The sequence below is a fragment of the Delphinapterus leucas genome, chromosome 3 (genome assembly GCF_059928025.1).
Source record: "Delphinapterus leucas isolate spDelLeu-1000000601 "Yukka" chromosome 3, BTC_Dleu_Yukka2, whole genome shotgun sequence".
Lineage (NCBI taxonomy): Eukaryota > Metazoa > Chordata > Mammalia > Artiodactyla > Monodontidae > Delphinapterus > Delphinapterus leucas.
The window spans coordinates 120,776,940-120,795,794 of NC_143131.1; the positions used below are offsets into that span (position 1 = coordinate 120,776,940).

General features: G+C 42.9%; 1 protein-coding gene across 8 annotated transcripts in view; it reads left to right on the plus strand.

Moving 5' to 3' along the window:
- The window catches only part of ARHGAP26 (Rho GTPase activating protein 26), a 484,190-nt gene that overhangs the window by 158,851 nt on the left and 306,484 nt on the right, over nucleotides 1–18,855 (plus strand). For all 8 annotated transcript variants that reach the window (XR_002646893.3, XM_022589981.3, XM_089909436.1 and 5 more), the window contains one exon: nucleotides 12,002–12,080. Coding sequence is in view for 7 of the 8 variants with exons in the window: in XM_022589981.3 (XP_022445689.1) it covers nucleotides 12,002–12,080 (79 nt within the window). In the remaining variant the exon portion in view is untranslated. The remainder of the gene's footprint in view (nucleotides 1–12,001; nucleotides 12,081–18,855) is intronic.

An 18,855-nucleotide genomic window follows, 5' to 3' on the forward strand; every position in this document is an offset into this window, starting at 1 on the left:
GCAGCCTAAGCTTTCATTAGCTTTTTAAAAAGTCATCCTTTCTTATCCCTTAATAAAGGAGCATTCTTTGGTGCCTTTGTATTACCTTACCATAGAACCAAACATTTGAAAGTTTTTATGTTATATTGGTTAATGGACTAAAGAATAGATTTATCATTTTTTCTTTAAAGTGTGTTAACTCTTTTTGAGGGAGCTTAGTGTAAAATTCCTGGGTAAAAATGGGGCTTCATCTAAAAGCAGCTGTTAGGGGTAGTGGCGTGTGATACTTGCCAATGTCTGTCTTCAGTCACTTTGAACAATTAACTCCACCATGCAGTAACTTATGGAAATGAATGAGCAAATGTAGGGGAAATATTTGTTTAAGCTAAAGAATCATGGTGGTAGTCATCTCCCAGCATCTCTGCATTTGTTTATCTTTAAGAGATGTCTCACAGATGTATGTGACACATGTGTATTTTCTCCCAGATGTCTTCCAGGAGGGACCACTAAACCATATGGAAAGTAATAGAAACAAAAGGCTTCTTTTTGATGCACTGAATCAATGTAGTCTCTTGAGAGGTGGTGTTTATACTTGGGGAAAGGAAATAATTAGAATGCTTTATGTTTTCCAGGACTAGCTGACGCCAACAGAAGTCCATACATTTCAAGACGTTATGTAGGGTGTTGAGTGCCCCATTCCCACCCTTGGTACTCTCCAGAGGTGGGCAGCAAAGGACAACTTATTAGGATGACAGGGGTACTGGGTGCTAGTGGTGTCACGGGGACCAAGACAAGCACAGTCCTTGCCTTCATGGATCTTACCGTTGATTGTAGAATGGGCAGACACATACACATACATTCGTGCAACTGAAGGTATAAGTACTAGTATGTTGAGTGTTCCAGCAAACTTGGAGGACCAGAATGCTGTAGGGAAGATGTAACACACAGAAGGACTTCACCCTTCTACTCTTACAGAGAATGATGGCATGACTAGAATGCCCTGAATTTTCATTCCCTCTCTCCTCCCCTCCCTTCCTCATTCATTAACCATAACTACATACTGGAGACTCTACTGACCGTGGACATATAAAGTTTAATGAAGCATTATGAATCTAATGGACTTTCCTTCTTAAAAGTCATCTGATTTTTCTTGCAAACCAAATCCAAAGTCCTCCTTCTGTGAGCTTTCCACGAATAGGTAAAGAGAGACAGCTTTCTTCTGAACCAGTCCCAGCCTGGTGTGTCATACCCACTGTCAACTCTATCCTCGCGTCCCACCGTGTACTGTGTATTTATTTGCACAGTGTACGAGCTTTTCTTTGTATTGGTTGGCTGGTTGTTTAATTAGGTATGTTTTATATAACTCTGTTCAATTCTAAATATCTGTCTCAGGTAATTTGCTCCCAGAGGCAGAATAACGTCATTTTATCCAGCACTGTGTGCATGTGGTTGTTCAATTTTGTTTTTTATGGTAATGCAATTTTTGAGTTAGATTATTTTGTTCTTTCCTTCGGGACTTTGGTGAAGTACTGTGTAAGAGACTACAGGAGCTGAATCATATTAGTTGATATTTAAACTAAAATTTGAGCGAGTACACACACAAACTGCATTTCTGTATAGGTAGGACAAAAACAAAACAAAACAGGAAAATGGGAGATTGGTAAGAATAGTGGCGGCTAGAAAGATTAATGGAAAATCTGAGTAATCTACCCCAACCCTCCAATGAGTCACCACTCTTACTTCAAGTCCATTTTTATAGAAGGCTGCATGGTGCTGGTAAAAGATCGAGGCAGCCCTAGGTTTGAATTTGAGATCTGCTTCTTTACTAGCTGTGTGAGTCTGGGCTGGTGGTGTAACCACATCTGTAAGGTGGGGCTAATCATACCGACCTTGCAGGATTATTTTGAAGGTGGGATGCTGTAATATTCTTCCCTGATGGTAGTTCTCTGTCGGAAGAGGTTGTTCCTTTGAAGTTTTTTGCTCTACCCTAAAACCCGGGACTTCCTTGTTCTTAATGGTGAGCCATAGCTTTGGAGGGTATTTCTTTGAGCCCGTTTATTTCATTTTGATGGCATGCCTTTTTCCTATAGTGCCATGACTCTTCAAGTCATCTGTAAGCTGTGGGTGAATACAGGTGCTTTAAGTGTATATCCGCAAAGGGGCTGCCAGGGGAAGAATCTGTTTTCAAATTATGTATGCGATAACCCGTTATTTATCTACATTTCCTATACAGGATAAAAGGTTTTAAACCCCTCCTTCCAATTTATGGTGTCAAAAGGAAACCGTACTAATTTTAAGTTAAAATAATACTCTTTTAGTTTGGTATGTGGTGTGTATGCATGTACTTGTTTGTGTGTCTTCGTGAGATTGTGTGAGTGTTAAGACTGTGTTTTCCAAAAAGAATCATCTTATGTAACAGACTTTGTTTCAGTGCTCAGCCTCTAGATGGCAGTTTTGTATATGTATTAGTAACTATTAGCTGGTCCCGTTGAAAATTAGCCGTCCTTTATACATTGACATTTAGTAGTCAGTGGTGCGTGTGTGTGTGTGTGTGTGTGTGTGTGTGTGTTTCTGTGGAAGAAATCATCATGTGAATATTACCTCTTAAAGGAAGGGTATTCTAAGTGACTCATTCTTTCTCTAGAAATTCCTTCCTCCCACCCTTTTGTGATACATCATTTCATACCCAGTTTCCTGCAGAAGCAAGCATGCTCAGTTAATGTAACTTCTGTTTAAACATTACATTTAACCTTGCTTTCTGAGCTCAAGTGTCGGGCTCTTTGCTTCAGGGACAGCTTATTTGAGGATAATGAAAACAGATGAGTGACTGGGACGGTCCAGTGTGTATGCTGAGAACCAGCCAGTCCTGCTTTTCCCTCTTGGTGTGGCCTGTCTTTATCTTTTGCAACAGATGAATCCATTTTTCCTGGTTTCAAACTTCCCCTCCCCTCCCCTTCTCACCCCTTGTTTGAAATAATATTTGATTTTGCCTTCCTGCTGGTTGGTTAGAGTGCTGGTCTCAGTGCCATTGACATTTTGGAGAGGAAATGACTTTTTCCTTCCTCAGAGGGTGTTCTCCTGCTCTGACTTCCATGATTTGGGTGGGCGGGGGGGCGGGGATATTGTACTTTCTGAAATGCTCCTTGGCTGTTCTGTAAAATGAGCTAGCTAAGAAGTTCTTAGAATCTTTAGAATTCATGTATTTTTTAAATTACTGTTTTTTTTCGCTTTTAAAAAGTTAAATGAGAAAGTATTTGCTGATGGATTCTGGTTTAAGTAAGAGTGGGATGTGTTCGTTAATGGACTGTGGTGTGAAGTAAGGCAACCTTATTTATATTACTTCTGTTACTTATTTCTATTCTTATTACTGTTTCTATTCTTTAGCCTGCATAGTGAAATTTGGAGTTTTACTGATTGAGTATACCAGTTTATTTGCCAATTTCTAAATATAAAATGAGTTTATTTTTTAAAAATTGAAACGAAAATTTTGCTATCACATAAGTCCAAAGAAAGGAGATGGTTCAACCAGCAAACTCCACTTACCTGCATGTCTGATCATCATGAGATAGAATACTAACAAAGAAAAATTGATAAATGACCTAGAAGATTTCTTGAATTAGAGTATTTTTCAGTTTGTTATCAAAATAACAAGTGTTTGCATTTCCCCTGAGTGTTACTCATCCTGGCAGTTAATAATGCTTTCTCCTGGTGCTGGGCGTTGAAATCTGCTTACTCCTATTTCCTCGGTGCCCATGGCATGCACATCACTGGCACTCAATATGTTTCATTTAAGACCGTGTAACTTAATGTGCCAAAGATGTCTTTGTCTGGGCTTCCTGTTTCATGACTTCAGTCTCCTTTAAAATAAAAGTATAGGAAATAATCTGATGTGATTGGCAATATTACTCTTCAGACTATTATCATTGCTATGGTCCTAATTATTTTAGGACCTTTCCTCCCAGGACGTCACTGCTGTAGGTTATAATAGGTTATGGTTCATTCATTCATTAGGATCAGATCCTTTCTAAATAATTGATTAGAAGCCTGCTTCTGAAAACTTCTTAAGGGGTGTGTGTGTGTGTGTGTGAGAGTGTGTGTGTGTATGTGTGTTTGGGGTGGGGGGCGGGGGAGAGGAAGTCCCTTCCTCCCTCTCCCCTTTCCTTCCTCCAGAGAGAGAGAGAATGAAAGAGAGAAGTGCCTTCTTTCCCCTCCCTCCCTCCTTCCTCCTAAGGAACTGGTCACCCTGGATCCCCAGGGCACAGACTCTGCCTGCACAAGGGGGCAGTACAGTGTTGTGCTTAAAGTATGGGCCTTGCTGTAGAGTCAGGCAGACTGGGTTCAAGTTGAGGCTTTCTTGCTACCTAGCAGTGCAAGATTGTGCAAGTCATTTCTGAGTCTCAATTTTTAAAAGAAGTATAATGATAGTACTGCTTCATTGCAAGGAACAAGTGATAATGCAAGCGAAGTCCTTAGCCTGGTGCTTGGCCCATAATAAACACTCAGTAAACCTTAGCTGCAGTTGGTGGGCCACTGGTTTGCAACGTCTGGTCTCCCTCTCATGTTCTATTTCTCTCACCTGTACCCCACCCAGGTTACCATGCCATATGTATTCTTCTCGTGTGCAAGGATATGTAATGCACAAGCATCGTCAATGGTTGATTATCTCAGAGCATGCATAGTTCTGCAGATTCATAAGTTTTTGTCTCCAGATAGTAGATGAATGTTGCCCTCCTGTGATGACACTGGGTCCACAGTATTGGAAAAAATGGGAAAGTATCCCAGGGTCCTCCTTCATTGAACTGGGAAGGCTTCTGCTGAGTTGGACTGTGAGATGCATCAAGAACACAGACATGCATCATTGTTGGTCCCGGTGCACAAGATGACGTTATAACATGTGGTGATGGCCTGGGGTGGAGCTCAGGTAGGGAGAGGCAGAGAAGGACGAACACAGACCCCAGAAATCGCAGGCTGGTGGTCCACAGACATGTTTGGTTTGGCTTGAGTTGTTTAAGGCAACATTTTAAAATGGGAAAAATCTGTAAATGTTGATCGAGACTTCCCATGTGCCAGCTGTTTATACGGCTGAATGGCGGATGCCTCCTTTGGGTGGGGTGTGTGCTCTTCACTTTGCTGCAGTCTCCACCATGCCCTGTTGTCCCCCATCATGATGACAGGGGACAGCTGCCACTTTGCCTTGCATTTGCACTATTGTTTTTCTCATAGAGGGGAAACTCCCTTTGTTCCTATGACTCTATCAGAAAGCAAAAGTGCAGAAGAATAACAGGCTGCATGTTTTAAGGAAAATGAGACCAAGCCTATTTTCCTTGGGGCACGGAAGAATCTTACCCAGTTTCACTCATTTTGCTTACTTGCCTGGTCACTATAGATGTCTGACTCTAATTTCATACACGCACGGAAGAGATGTCATTCTCCAGGATTATTCTGCGTTGGCCATATCTTTGTGTAAATGAAGATATGCCATATGTTTGTGTAAATGAAGATCTACTGAAACCTTGAACACTTAAAATTGCCAAGGAACGGCTAGGGACCAGTTTTCCAAGTAGCACTTTAAAAGCAAAGGACCACTTCCTTTGGTGCTTGCGTATCTCTTTTCACCAGTGGATGGCAGTCCATTCTCCAGACCTTCATTGTTTCCCTCTGTCTTCCTATCTAAACATAGTGAGGTGGTTTTCATGTACAGGCTGTGAGTACATGTGTTTCTGTGGATGCCACAGTCCTTCTTTTACTCTGAACTTGACCCTTAAATGTGCCATAGTGTGGATAGAAGCTGGGGAATGAACTCTTGCCAGCAGAAGATTTATAGTCTTATGAATGAGTAAACCCAAGATCTTTGGAGGTCGATTTAGAAAGAACAGTACTGTTAGATTCTGAGTGTGTTTGTTTCAGTGGGGTGGAGTGAGTTAGTAATAGCATTTCCTGGTCCAGTAGGAAGTGGGTGAATTGCCAAGCCACTGAGATCACCACTGTTGACTCAGATTCAGGAATAAGATTAGAGTAGGGAGGTTGTCGAGTAAGCCTGGAATCAGAGCTGGTTGTGATTCTGCTTGCTCCTGGCTGATGAGAAGGCTGTGAGCTGACATCAGTAGTCCCAGATTCCTGGATGTGCCGATAAACTATGTATTGCTTTATGAGGGCCCTTTGTGGAGGCCAGAGTTGGAAGGAGATAGGGCGGTGGGTAGCAGTTTGCCCTGTGATAGGTGAATGACTGTTTTCTGCATCGCCTATGTAGTGTGAGAGGTGAGGTGCTTAGAGAAAGTTGCAGATCCTTGTTCGTGCTTCTCAAGCTGATCCAGATATAGCACTAACCAAGGACATATTCAGAGTGAACAGGAGGTGCTGTATTTGATGTAGAATTGTAGGATTGAGCCACAGGAAGGATTGTAAGTCATTTGTTCCTTCTCTCATCTGGTGGGTAGTGGGAGCACCCTGGCAGATTTTCTAGAATTTGCTGAAGGCTCCTTCTTTGTCCTTAGCAGTTATCGGACATTAATTCCAAAAGGGGGAAGTAGGCCACTGTGATGCTTTATTCAGGAGGAAAAAGGAAATGGCTGTGATGTCAGAACCTGTATGTCAGTCTTTGGCCTGGCTGCTTTCTGGTAGAGGTGTGATTTTTCAGTGCTGTGTGACAGTGTTTTGGGGGTGGGGTCCTGCGTATCAGAAGCACCGTGGCTCATTTCTTTTCCTTTTTAACCTGCTCTTCTCCCTCCATAATTTTGACTTGCCGTCCATTCCTTCCACTGACCTGCCGCTCATTTGTCCCTGTGATAACAACTAATTTTTGGAGCATTTACTGTGTGTCTGACACTTTGAAATGCCTTACACATGTTTCACTTAACCTTCACAACAACCCCATGAGGTAGGCACTCATTATCTACCTTTTAAAGAAGAGCATAGAGTAGTTCAATTACTTGTCTGCTAGGGAGCACTTGAGTCAGGATAACTACTGAGTTTAGATGAGAAGTAGTATATCTTGGGTTTTTTTAAACTTTTATTTTTTACTGAGGTGTAATCAGAGTGAAATGCATAAATCTTAAGTCTGTGTCTTAATGACATGACACACACAGACACACACACGCCTGCGTGACCACCCAGGTCAAGTTGTAGAACATTTCTGTTACCCTAGAAGGTCTCCTTGGGCTGCTTCCCACTCACGGCCCCTACTCCTTCCCCAAGACAAAATCACTGTTCTGACTTCAGTCACCACGGATGACTTTTGTGAGTATTTGAACATCAAATAAATGGAATCGCATCGTTGGTAGTCTTTTATGTCTGGCTTCTTTCCCTCATTATTTTTTTGTTTGTTTTGCGGTACTTGGGCCTCTCACTGCTGTGGCCTCTCCCGTCGCGGAGCACAGCCTCCGGGCGTGCAGGCTCAGCGGCCATGGCTCATGGGCCCAGCCGCTCCGCGGCATGTGGGATCTTCCCGGACCGGGGCATGAACCCGTGTCCCCTGCATCGGCAGGCGGACTCTCAACCACTGCGCCACCAGGGAAGCCCTCTTTCCCTCATTATTAAGTCTATGAGATTCATTCATGTTGTTGCAGTAGTTGGTTCTTTTTTGTTGTTGTTTTGTTGTTCCATTGTTTAAATATACAAGTTTATTCTTTTATGGATGGGTATTTGGCTTTTTGTTGTTGCAAAATTTGGCCATTATGAATAAAACTGAGTATTCTCGAATGTGTCTTTTGGTGGACGTATGCGCTCATTTCTCTAGGGGATATCTAGAGGTAGAATTACTAGATCAGAAGGCAGGTGTCCATTTAGTTTTAGTAGATATTTCCAACGTGGTTTTATCACTGTACTCTCTCACTAGCAATGTATGAGAGTTCCAGCAACTCTGCATTCTTGCCAGTACTTGTTATTGGTGGTCTTTTGAATGCTCTCCATTCAGAAGGGTGTTTGTTTTATTTCATTGTGGTTTTAATTGCATTTTCCTGGTGAGTCATCATGTTCACCCTGTTTCTTATGCTTGTGACCACTGGTGTGTCCTCTTTTATGAAATGCCTATTCAAGTCTTTTATCCATTTTATTAATTGGGTCGTTCATTTTTTTCCTATTTATTTGTTGGCATTCTTTGCATATTCTGGATATTCATCTCACTGGAGATAAAAATCACAAACATCTTCTCTTACTCTCTTAATAGTACCTTTTGATGACTGGAAGTTCTTTATTTTGGTGAAGTCCAATTTATCCTTATTTTTTGTGATTAGTGCTTTTTGTGTTCTTTTACAAAACTCATTGCCTTTCCATCTCTTGGGTATTTAGAGGCAGAAAAAAATGTGGAGAACCACTGGCCATTATTGGATTCCTGTTTTTGGATTGGCTGTTTGCCTACAGTGGTGTTCTGAGCCCTCATATTTAGGAAGCACTTTAGGTTTCACAGAGCTCTTTATCATTCGCCCTCATTTGATCCCAGGCAGGAGCTCACTAAAGGCCTTGCAGGAGCGTCTAGTCCCTTTTGATGGCAAGGGACGTGGGTGGTCAACACGAGCTCTCTGGGGGCCGCAGTATCTCCAACGTTTCCCGTGGCTTTGTGCTTGAGGGCAAAGCATTAGACCGCTTGGTTCAGATCCTGGCTCTGTAACTGTGGACAAGGTACTTAACCTATTTGAGCCTTGATCTTCTCATCTGCTAAATGGGATAATGAGAGTATACCTCCCTCATGATGTAGTTGTGAAGATGAAATGAATTAATTAATAGATAATGCTTAGCACACTATCTGGCACACAGTGCTGGGTTATTATTATTGTAGTTGTTCTTTTATTATATTGTTTGGTAGGGTCACAATTGTTTTTTTTAAATTGAAGTATAGTTGACTTAAAATATTAGTTTCAGGTTACAACATAGTGATTTGATATTTTTATAGACTACACACCATACAAAGTTATTATAAAATATTGACTGTATTCCCTGTGCTGTACGTTACATCCCTATGACTTATTTTGTGGTTTGTACCTCTTAATCCCCTTCACCTATTTTGTCCCCCCTCTCACTCTTCTCGCCTCTGGTACCCACTAGTTTGTTCTCTGTATCTGAGGGTCACAATTCTTTGCAGAGCTGGAAAGAGCTCTGGTCATTTACTCCATTTCTCTTTTATTGTGTCATATTTTCCTTTTCTCATTCCACACTCCCACCTCGTGAGTTCTGTCTCTTTCCCTCTCTTTTTCTTTCCACTTTTGTTATGAAAAGCCAGATGCATTTCAGAAATGAACTAAATTGATACCTGAATGAAAGCATACTGTCTTACAGGGACTGACATGGAACGTGTAGGGCCATTGAGAGTTTTGTTTGTTTTCTTTTGTTTTGAGGGATGGTGGTTAGTAGGGGCATAGGGATGGTAAATATGGAAAGGGAGTTAACTGCTTGATTCCAAAATAAAGTTGACGCATTTACCTTGGTTCTAGGAATTACACACATAAGAGATTTATGTAATAGTGGTTTAAGGTGTAACAAAGGAAAAGAAATTTGAAGCTGAGTGTTTTCTAGATGCCTAGAAAGGATAGTACATACAGATCTAGATGTACATACACCAGGCTAAGAGAAAGTTTTCTGAACCTGGGGTGATAGAATTAGAATCAAGTGTGTCAAAGCTACTTTATTCAGCTCTCCACCACCCCCTCACACAATAAAAAAGGAGAACAAAACCACATGTGGAAAAGAATGTATATTTTGATATTTCTTCTCGAAATGAAAACAAATCCTGTTGACCTTCCTGGTTGCTAAGGCCAAGTAGCCCACCCTTCACAGCCTCTGAGTTTGTCTGAACTTCCTCTTTGTGGCTCTGGGTAGAAATTTCACACTGTGTGCCATGAAGCTGATGTGACATCTGCGAGGCTCCTGAGACCTTGGTCTGCTAGGCCGCTATTGTGATCTCACTGTTTGCTGGTGAATACCTAGCAGGAAATGAACTGGAGACACGTTGGCATGTAGAGAGTAGCTCTACCCCAGCAGGGAGAGGAGGGCGTCTTTGCTCTCCAGTGTGGGGGGAACAGGAAGGAAAAAGGGGGGCGTCTGGGTGGGCAGAGGGGCCTCAGACCTAACTGTGCCTCAGGATCCCCTGGGGATAGGGTTAAAATCCAAGTTCGCAGGCCCAGCCCTGAAGTTCAGGTTCAGTGAGGTGGGGCTGGGCTGGGCACCTCTATGCTAAGGGCATATGCATGATTCTGAAGCCAGGGGTCCAGGCACAACAACACACAGAGGTCCAGGCCCAGGGACTAGAGTTCCACAGTGGACTGCAGCTTCGTAGACTTTTTATCTCAAAGCCGTTAAAGCTTTGTGTGTGGCCGGCTTTAAGGTGGAAAAGTAGAATCAGTCCTCCCAGCCCCCGGCCGCAGGGCTGTGGCTGCCAGCAGTCTGCAGATACCCAGCGGGTCAGGCACACTGGGTGTGCTGATAGTGGTGGGAAATGGGCCCTTGGGCCTGAGAATGAGAATTTCTGAGAAGAAGAGGGAGTGTCCTGGCCGGTTCAGGGAGTCACTGTGTCTTCTGAGTCACTGTGTCTGGGTGCCAGCATGCAGTGTGGCCTTCACGGGAGTGACTGCCCTCTCGGGAATCAGCGTCCATCCCATCACCTGCCTCTCATCCACCCTGTTACCCCCCTCCCCCCCACTGCTCCTCCCTCTCTGCCCCCCCCCCACCTCGTTCACCACCTCACACACTCACACCTGCACCCCAGTGCCCCTCATCCCCGGCCCATCTCTGCTTAACATGTTCACATCTTTGAAAACTTTTTTTCTTCAGGGATGTTGAGGGATGATGACTGAAAAGAAACAAATATGATATTTAAAATACATTAAACATAAGTATTAATAGATCTAGCCTATTCATTGGAACTATGGAAATAAGCCAGGAACAGTGACTATAGGTGGGTTGAATAAACAGGCTTTGGTGCTTGTGGGCCCAGGCTTGTGCTGTGCAGGGCATCGCGGAGCTCGTTTCTGTGTGTGTGTGTTTGTGTGTGTGTGTGTGTGTGTGTGTGTGTGTACACTCTTCTGTGATCCTGAGCAGTGCTGCAGTCTTAATTCCTGCTCAGGGGACTTCAGCCTTCCTTTTAGGCTTTCTCAAACTTTAAAGATGAGGATTTGAGTCACTAATTCTTAACTTTTTGTGGGTTGCAGTTTGAATTGTTTGTCCAGAAAAATACATACACATTTGGTGGGGGAGGGTGGCTTATAGACCCTCTGGGACCCATCTGTGGACCCTAAGTCAAGAACTCCTGCATTAATGAGCATAGAGGGCTTGTAGCCCCTTCTCCCAAGTTCATGTTTGTGGCACACACCTCTTCTTGTGTGACATGTGTAAGGGGTACGCAACAAACACCATTTGATATTGTGTGCATGCTTTCTGAAGGGTTTGTGCTCAATTTGAAAGAACAAGCAGATTTCAAGGAGAGAGTGAAAAGAGCTAATGCATGTAAAGACCTTAGCGTCTGCCATGGTAAAGATTCACTTAAAAATGCTGTATACATTTAGTATAATCATAATTATAACACCCATTACCCCCATAAGACTTTTTCATGTCAAAAGCAGTTTAGAATCATTGGACTAGATATTAAACCAGGATCCCTCCAGCGTGGATGTTCCCCCTCTTTTTATTGAGTCCAGTAATTCTCTTCACTTAAGAACGTGTTTATTGTACTCCTACTGGGAGTAAAGTACCCTAGTAAGCATTTTGGAGAAGAGGAATGAATATGATCTCAGACGCCGAAGGGAATCACTTGACTCCTCTGTGTCCCTTACCTGTATGTAGAGTCCTGTCTTCTGTGTTTCCTCCCACCTCCCTGAGGGAGGTGGGCTTATTGAGAGGGATTTGGGGGTGATAGCTTTGCTTTCTGAGGCTGGAAGGTGGCTCTGAAGAGCTGAGGGGTGCTCTCTCTCTCTCTGTGCCGTCAACCCCAGCAGGCTCTCACTCGGTCACTTAGATGTCTCTTTAAGGCTCACCATCATCAGGATCTCTCTACCTGTGGCGCTGGGTTCACATCTGTGTCCTCATTTCTCCGCAGGCCCGGAGTTATCACCATGCAGGCATTGTCTGAAGAGGACCGGAGGCTCTGGATGGAAGCCATGGATGGAAGGGAACCTGTAAGTAACAATTCAGGGAAGTAGAGCAAGAATAAAGGTCCCGAGTTGTTTGTTGTTTCCTTAGTGCAGTGATTTTTGCCGTTGCTCTAAATAAAGCCTTGGGCTCTTGAGACCAATGTACCAGAGGGACTTTTTTTTTTTTTTAATTCCTGGACTGATGTTTGTGGATATTGACACTGCTTCTGTGTAGATGCAACTCCTGAGCTTTGGCCTCTCAGTCTAAGGCATGGGTCCTGCACGACACCACACCAGAGACCCCCCCACCCCACCCCGCCCTTCACCGAGGCAATTGTAGCACCCTGAGGACTCTTAGAGGAAGCACAGCCCAGTCTGGCTTACTGAATACCTATCGATGCCTCCACAAAGTGCAGCGCAAAGCGTTACCTCAGATCCATTTTAACAGGTTAGATGATGATAAAAGCATGTACAGATGGTGCAGAACCTTTACTCATTGCCCTCTGGTTCAGCCTCCCATTGCCGTAGTTGGCTCACATCCCATTATAAGCAGTGGGATTACCCGGGCCCACGAAAGGAGTTAAGCCTAGTAATGTGATCCATGCTCCCATTTCAGAGATGCTAGTCTTTGCTGGGTGATGTAATCTTGTGGTTTTTGTGCATCTTGTGACATGAGAAACCCACGGAAAAACCTTGGGGGAAGTCCCTAGAGTCACAGTAGTCATCTTAACTTGCGGCCAAGGATCTCAACCCCAGTATTCAGCAAATCTCAAGGTTACAGAAGTTGTAAGAGTACGGTCTAACCATGTCCTGCCAGTAAAAGATAAAAAGAATCCACATTGTCAGAGGGCCAGTAATTGGACCAATAATGATCACTTACGAAGGCACTGTCAAAAGGGGGAAGTATGTGCAAGGGACATGAGGCATGCATAGCCTCTATTGACTGCAGAACTCTGTGCGTCAAGTGGGGTGTCCAGTATAGATGATTCCAGTTCATTTGTGTGTCTCTTTCTTAGCCTACCCTGGTTAGGTGGTCTGTATCGATTCATGTCATTTTCTACTCAGGTATTTTGTATCCAAACATGGAACTCAATACAGGCAACTAAGCATAAGCAAATAACTAGTGTTTGTATAACATTTAATAATACAGAGCAAGATTTAAAGAACTATTTAAAGATTTAGCTGCAGTTTGCTAAACTCTAGTTAATTAAACATTATTTAATCTTAATTCTTCTGCTGGGCTAAAATACAGGATACCCCTGATTTTCCCCGAATACTTTGTTACTGGTAACTTTTGATAGCTCTCTCAAAAGCAGATACACATTTCTCCCTTCGGGGCTTTGTGGGCACGATAGCTGCTTGATGTCATAGGCCTTTGGAAGCAGTTTCCTAAGTGGTCCTTCATGTCTTTGCTGTTGTCACCTGCCGTTAGTTGTGTGTAAGGCGCAGATTTGGCACATGACTTCTCTTAACCCATTTACTCCTCTTAGTGCCTTACAAAGTAAGTGTTATGATTCCATTTCACGGATGAGGAAACCGAAACTTAGAAGAGGTTAAATAACTTGCCCCAAGTTACACAGATTGTAAGTGGCTATATTACTAGGGTACAGGCTATGTCGCTGTAACAGAGGGACTTGAAAGTGCAGTGGCTGAAATAAGATAGAGGTTTATTTCTGTCTCAGAGTTCAGAAGTGAGCAGTCTGTGCCTAACAGGGTCATTGTGCTGAGACAGGCTGGGGACCTGGGGCCCTTTGCTGCAGTGCTTGCACCTGGACACACCTCTCCTCGAGCAACAAAATACAAAGAAACTAGAAGGGACTGAAAATAACTGGGTGCATGCGCAGTTGGGGCAAATTCTGGACAAAAGATAAAAAGAGGCCAAAAACCTCACAGCCACTTTTGAAGAACCCAGAGCAAAAGCAGGGGGTCGGGAGCAAAAGCCCGGTACTGCGCATGCCCCCTGCACACAGCACCACCTAAGGGGTGGGCAAACCACCTAAGCTACCCCTCCAGCCTGACCCCTGGACACACCCCTACCCTCACCCCAGATAAGGAGCAATCTCGACACCCCTCAGGGACCTGTTACTTGTTCTCACTCCCCCTCACCTGCTGCAGCAGTGGACCCAATAAAGCCTTGCCTCACCTGCTGCAGCAGTGGACCCAATAAAGCCTTGCCTGAATTTCTTGTCTGGCCTCTAGTCAATTTCTATTGATTGGGGAAGGCCAAGAACCCTGGTTGGTATCAGTGCCATCCTCGACCCATGGCTTTCCATGTTCCATTCATTTCCATTTTCCAGGCAGATAATGGAGATGAGAGCATCTGGGAGCCAGAAGATGCACACCTCACTTCTGTGGGCCCCCCAATAATTACATGGCCACATATATCTACCAAGGAGGATGGGAAAAGTAGGCTGAACATAGGCAGCCATGGGCCCAGCCGGTGCCCAGGGGATCTTATCACTTCAAGGAGGAAGAACAGAAACTGTGGGGTGGCTCACAGTTTCCACCACAGTGGCAAAGCTAGAATTAGAACCCATATCTAGCCCTAAATGTCTTTGGTTTTCATCTTTAATAGAGGTAAAATGTCAAATTGCCTTCTAAGAGTCCTCGCTCAGTACATTTTTACAGTACTTTCTCTGACTCTCTTGAATGTTTCTTCAACTCATAGGGGAGGAAATACCCAGGAAGAAAAATCCTGTCAGGGCATACTATTCTTCGTATGAGTGAAAAACCCACTTTTGTGTGTGTGTGTGTGTGTGTGTGTGTGTGTGTGTGCGTGCGTGCGTGCGTGTGTGTGTTCCCTCCGATAAGCTGGAGTTCTAAAACTGCTCCACTCACTGCGTTTTAAGCCTCCCCACCTCCCTCTCCCACCACTTGATATTTGCTTTCTGTCTGCGTATGCTTGGTTTTCTTACTAACCACCTTAGTTTTCCCGTAGATTAACATCTGGCCTCTGCAGATGGAAAGTGTGCTGTTGAGAGAGACATCTCCTTGCTCCAGAATGTGCACATTAAAACAAGTTTAAGCACAAATAATTGTTTTCTAAACATAATATAAATTTATTTCCTCTCAGCAACATAGAGTTTGCATTGAAAACCACACCTCCGTGTGCTTTTAAGTTTCCTAAAGACAGAGAAATACAGAAATGTGATGACAGTATTATTGGCAGGAATATTAGGCCTGATTTTGTCTCCCATTGCTGAGAGCCTCTAGGGAGCATTACCGGAGATATATACCCAGTAGACAATTAGCAGCTCCGGCTTTAATCACCATCTCCCTAATTAGTTAAAGCTGTCCCCTTGGGAGTTTTGGCTTTGGTAAGGGAGCAGAAACCTCTTTCTCTAGCTGATCTTACAGTATTTCCCTTACTTCAGGGAGATGTTAATGGCAGCACCTATCTTTTGTTTTTATACTTACAGCTCGGTTGTTCTGTGATTGTTTATTAAGTGTTGGGTCTTTTATTTCCTTTTTTTTTTTTTTTGGAACCGTTGGTAATCTTGGTTTCCACCCTTTTTGTTCTTGCATTGTTCAATAACACCTCAGGATGGTTGGTTGGAAAAAAAAAACCCGTAAATGAACCCCAAATCAGTTGATTTTACAATGTTTTAGTTAATTGTTAAATAAATTACAGTTTTTAGCACCCAGTGACATTCTAGTCTAAAGAAAAGTCAAATGTCTTTATATTATTGATGGATATGTAATGGAGGAAGAAATTAGAGTTGTGTTTCTATAATGAGCATTATGGTTTTGATCCATGTGATGAATTCGAATTCAAATGAAGGAAACCCAATTCAAATTTGTCTGAGAAAAAGCTGGAGTCATTGGCTTACATAACTGAAAAATATTGGGGTATAGTAGTTCTGGCCCATCTGAATCCAGGGGCTTCCGTAATATTTGGAGTTGGTTTCCAAAAGGTTCTTTCTATGTAGTGGTGATATGCTTCCTAACTGTTCCAGGCTTACATCTTATTATCAAGAAGAGGAGCCAGGAAACTTTTTCTGTAATGGGCCAGATAGTAAGTAGTTTAAGCTTTGGGGGCTGCATAGACACTATGGCAGCTATTCAGCTTTGCTCTTGTAGCTCAAAAGCAACCATAGACAATATGTAAATGAATGAGTGTGGCTGCATTTCAATAAAACTTTATTTATAAAAACCGGTAGAAGGCCAAATTTCAGTCATGGCCTGATATCCCTGGTCTCTAAGTATAGTAGAAAGAGAGCTTTGCCTAATAATTACAAAGAAGTCCCATATTTGAATTTTAGTGGACTAAATACTTGGACTAGAGGATGGGATAGGTGAATTGACCAGATGTGACTCATCCGCCCACTGCACTAGAACTGTATAAACGGTGGAGGAAGGTTGGCTTCCCCTGAGGAGAAATCAAAGTATTGTTATGTGAGGAAGGGCAGTAGACATGAGGTAGACAAAAATGACACAGTTTCTCCCAACTCTGATATCTATACTCCATTAAATTTTCAGTTCAGAGAGCTTGTTCTTTGATACTTGGCCAGGAGTGAAAACCACAAGTTTACCCTGAACATCATACTTCATGGTGAAAGACTAGATGCTTTCTCCCTAAGAATGGGAACCAGGCAAAGATGTCCACTCTTACCACTCTTATTCAGCATGGTACTTGAAGTCCTAGCTAGTGCAGTAGGGTAAGAAAAGAAAAAAGGCCTACAGATGTTGAAATGATTCTGCTGGATTTTCTTCACTTTCTACTAAATCTGGGTTGACAAGCTATAGAGTCACCATTCCAGCCACATAAGCTTTCATTTTAATATTCTGTGGCCACTGTCTCAGGCTTGAGAATAGACTTTCCATATTAAATGGGACACAGAACCTTAGTTCAAGCTGCATAAATACTGCAACCAGGAGAAATTTTAGAGACAGCAAATTTCCTTTCTCTTAGCTCCTTATAACTGAAGTTCTCTCCTTTTCTCTTTGTATATTGCTCATAGCATGTTCACTAAATTAAACAAGCAGATTAGAATCAGTACCAGTCTACCGTCATTACCAACATGTATACACCCAACCTGATGTATTTATTATTCTCTCTCCCCCATATGGAAAGATGACTCAGCATGTCATTGGGACTAATAGGGTAACCTGGAGTCTCAGAACCTGGACCACTCTAATCTTTAAACTGTGTTCCCACATATTCCCGTAGCTGTGATTAGTGGCGTGTGTCTGGAAGTGCTTCTCTTACCTCCTTATTTTAGAGGTATTAGTCTTCCTTCACACCCAAAGATTCTTTAGTAAAATTAAATATTTCTCCACTTTGAGCCAGTACTTGAATCTCTTTTGACATCCAGAAAGTTAGAAAGTTGGCAGATGCCAGAATTATGTGGAATTAAATTAAGAGGGAAGAAACTAGCATCAAAGATTGTGTGTAAATACATATATTCGTTTGAAGCTATGAAATTGCCACTTTTGTAAGTCAAAAATGGCCAGATATTGGCGAATTCATACGGCTCAACCTCCTAACTGTGCAGCAGAATGAAGCCCACAGCCAGGCCAGTATCATGCCCTTATTTATATAAGCGGGAACACTACCTAAAAAGGCCAGTCAGTGGTTGATCTTGGGTCAGTTATCCAGGTCTCCTAGCTTCCAGCTCTGTGCTCTTTTTACTACAACCTATGCACTGCTGAATTATTAGGAAGTCATAGTTGAATGGCATCTACCCATCCTTTTTAAGTGGAACTCCTCTGTTGTGGCTTCTGCTATGGAAGAAGGGAAAAACGGGGAGACTAAGGAAAAACCACTACTCTAGCAAGTGGACAAGACACCATGGCTTCCTACTGCTCACCTCCATTTTAAAGAAATCTTCCATTTTAGTCCTTGTGGACTTTGAGACTGAACAAAGTGTGCCCTTCTCTCAACCTTTCTCTGCTAAGCCCAAGTTCCAGTCCGTGAGTTCTTAAAGAACTCATAGAATAAATGGGCAGTTGCATTGCATCTTACAGTCTGCACCTGATATCCAAAAGAGTGAGCTGTTTTTTAAAGGAAAAAGTAAGATTGATGACTGTTCAGATGAGATCCCGTGGTCAGATGCAGAATGTCATGGTGGTTAAGAATGTGGGCTCAGGCAGCCTGGCTTTAAATTCCTATTCACCACTAATAGCTCTCTAACACTGGAAAATGACCTGGTCCCTCTGAGCACGTTTCTTTGCCAACAAAATGGTGATGATAATAGTATCTTACTATAAGATTGTATTGTAAGGACCAACCTATAGGTAAAGTGCTTAGCACAAGGCCTCTACATGGTGAAGTGCTCTTTAAAAGTTAGTTCTTACTATTATCTTTTTGGAGAGCAGGGGCAGGGATACCTGGATTCTCTTTCTAGCTTCATTTCTAAATTACTTGGCTCATTTAAGCACAGAGTTTACTTACCCACCTTGCCCGGGCTCGCCAGAGTGCAGGGCAGGAACTGCTTTCACTAGCATGGAAAATGTAATTTCATTTAGCAGTCCGTCTGAACTTTCAGGCTATGAGTTGGACAAGCATGAAGTAATCTTTAGCCTCGTTTGCTATGATGCAGCCCAGGCCTGGTAATTTGTAATCCCAGTTGTATGCCAGGCTCAGCTCATCACCCTACTGCTGATGCTTACATTTTCCTTTCTTAGTAAAATAAGCAATCAAAGGAGTATGGATGGTTAGGAAGGTGTGGGTGGAATTGCTAAGCTCCTGTGTGGTGATGCAGGTCTCACTTCTTTCTGAGTAGAAGGGTGGTTTGGAAGGATACTTCCGCCCGTTTTGTGAAAGCTCTCTTTGTAATGTCACATGGAGTGAACTGATGAAGCGTGTGAAAGCAAGGTT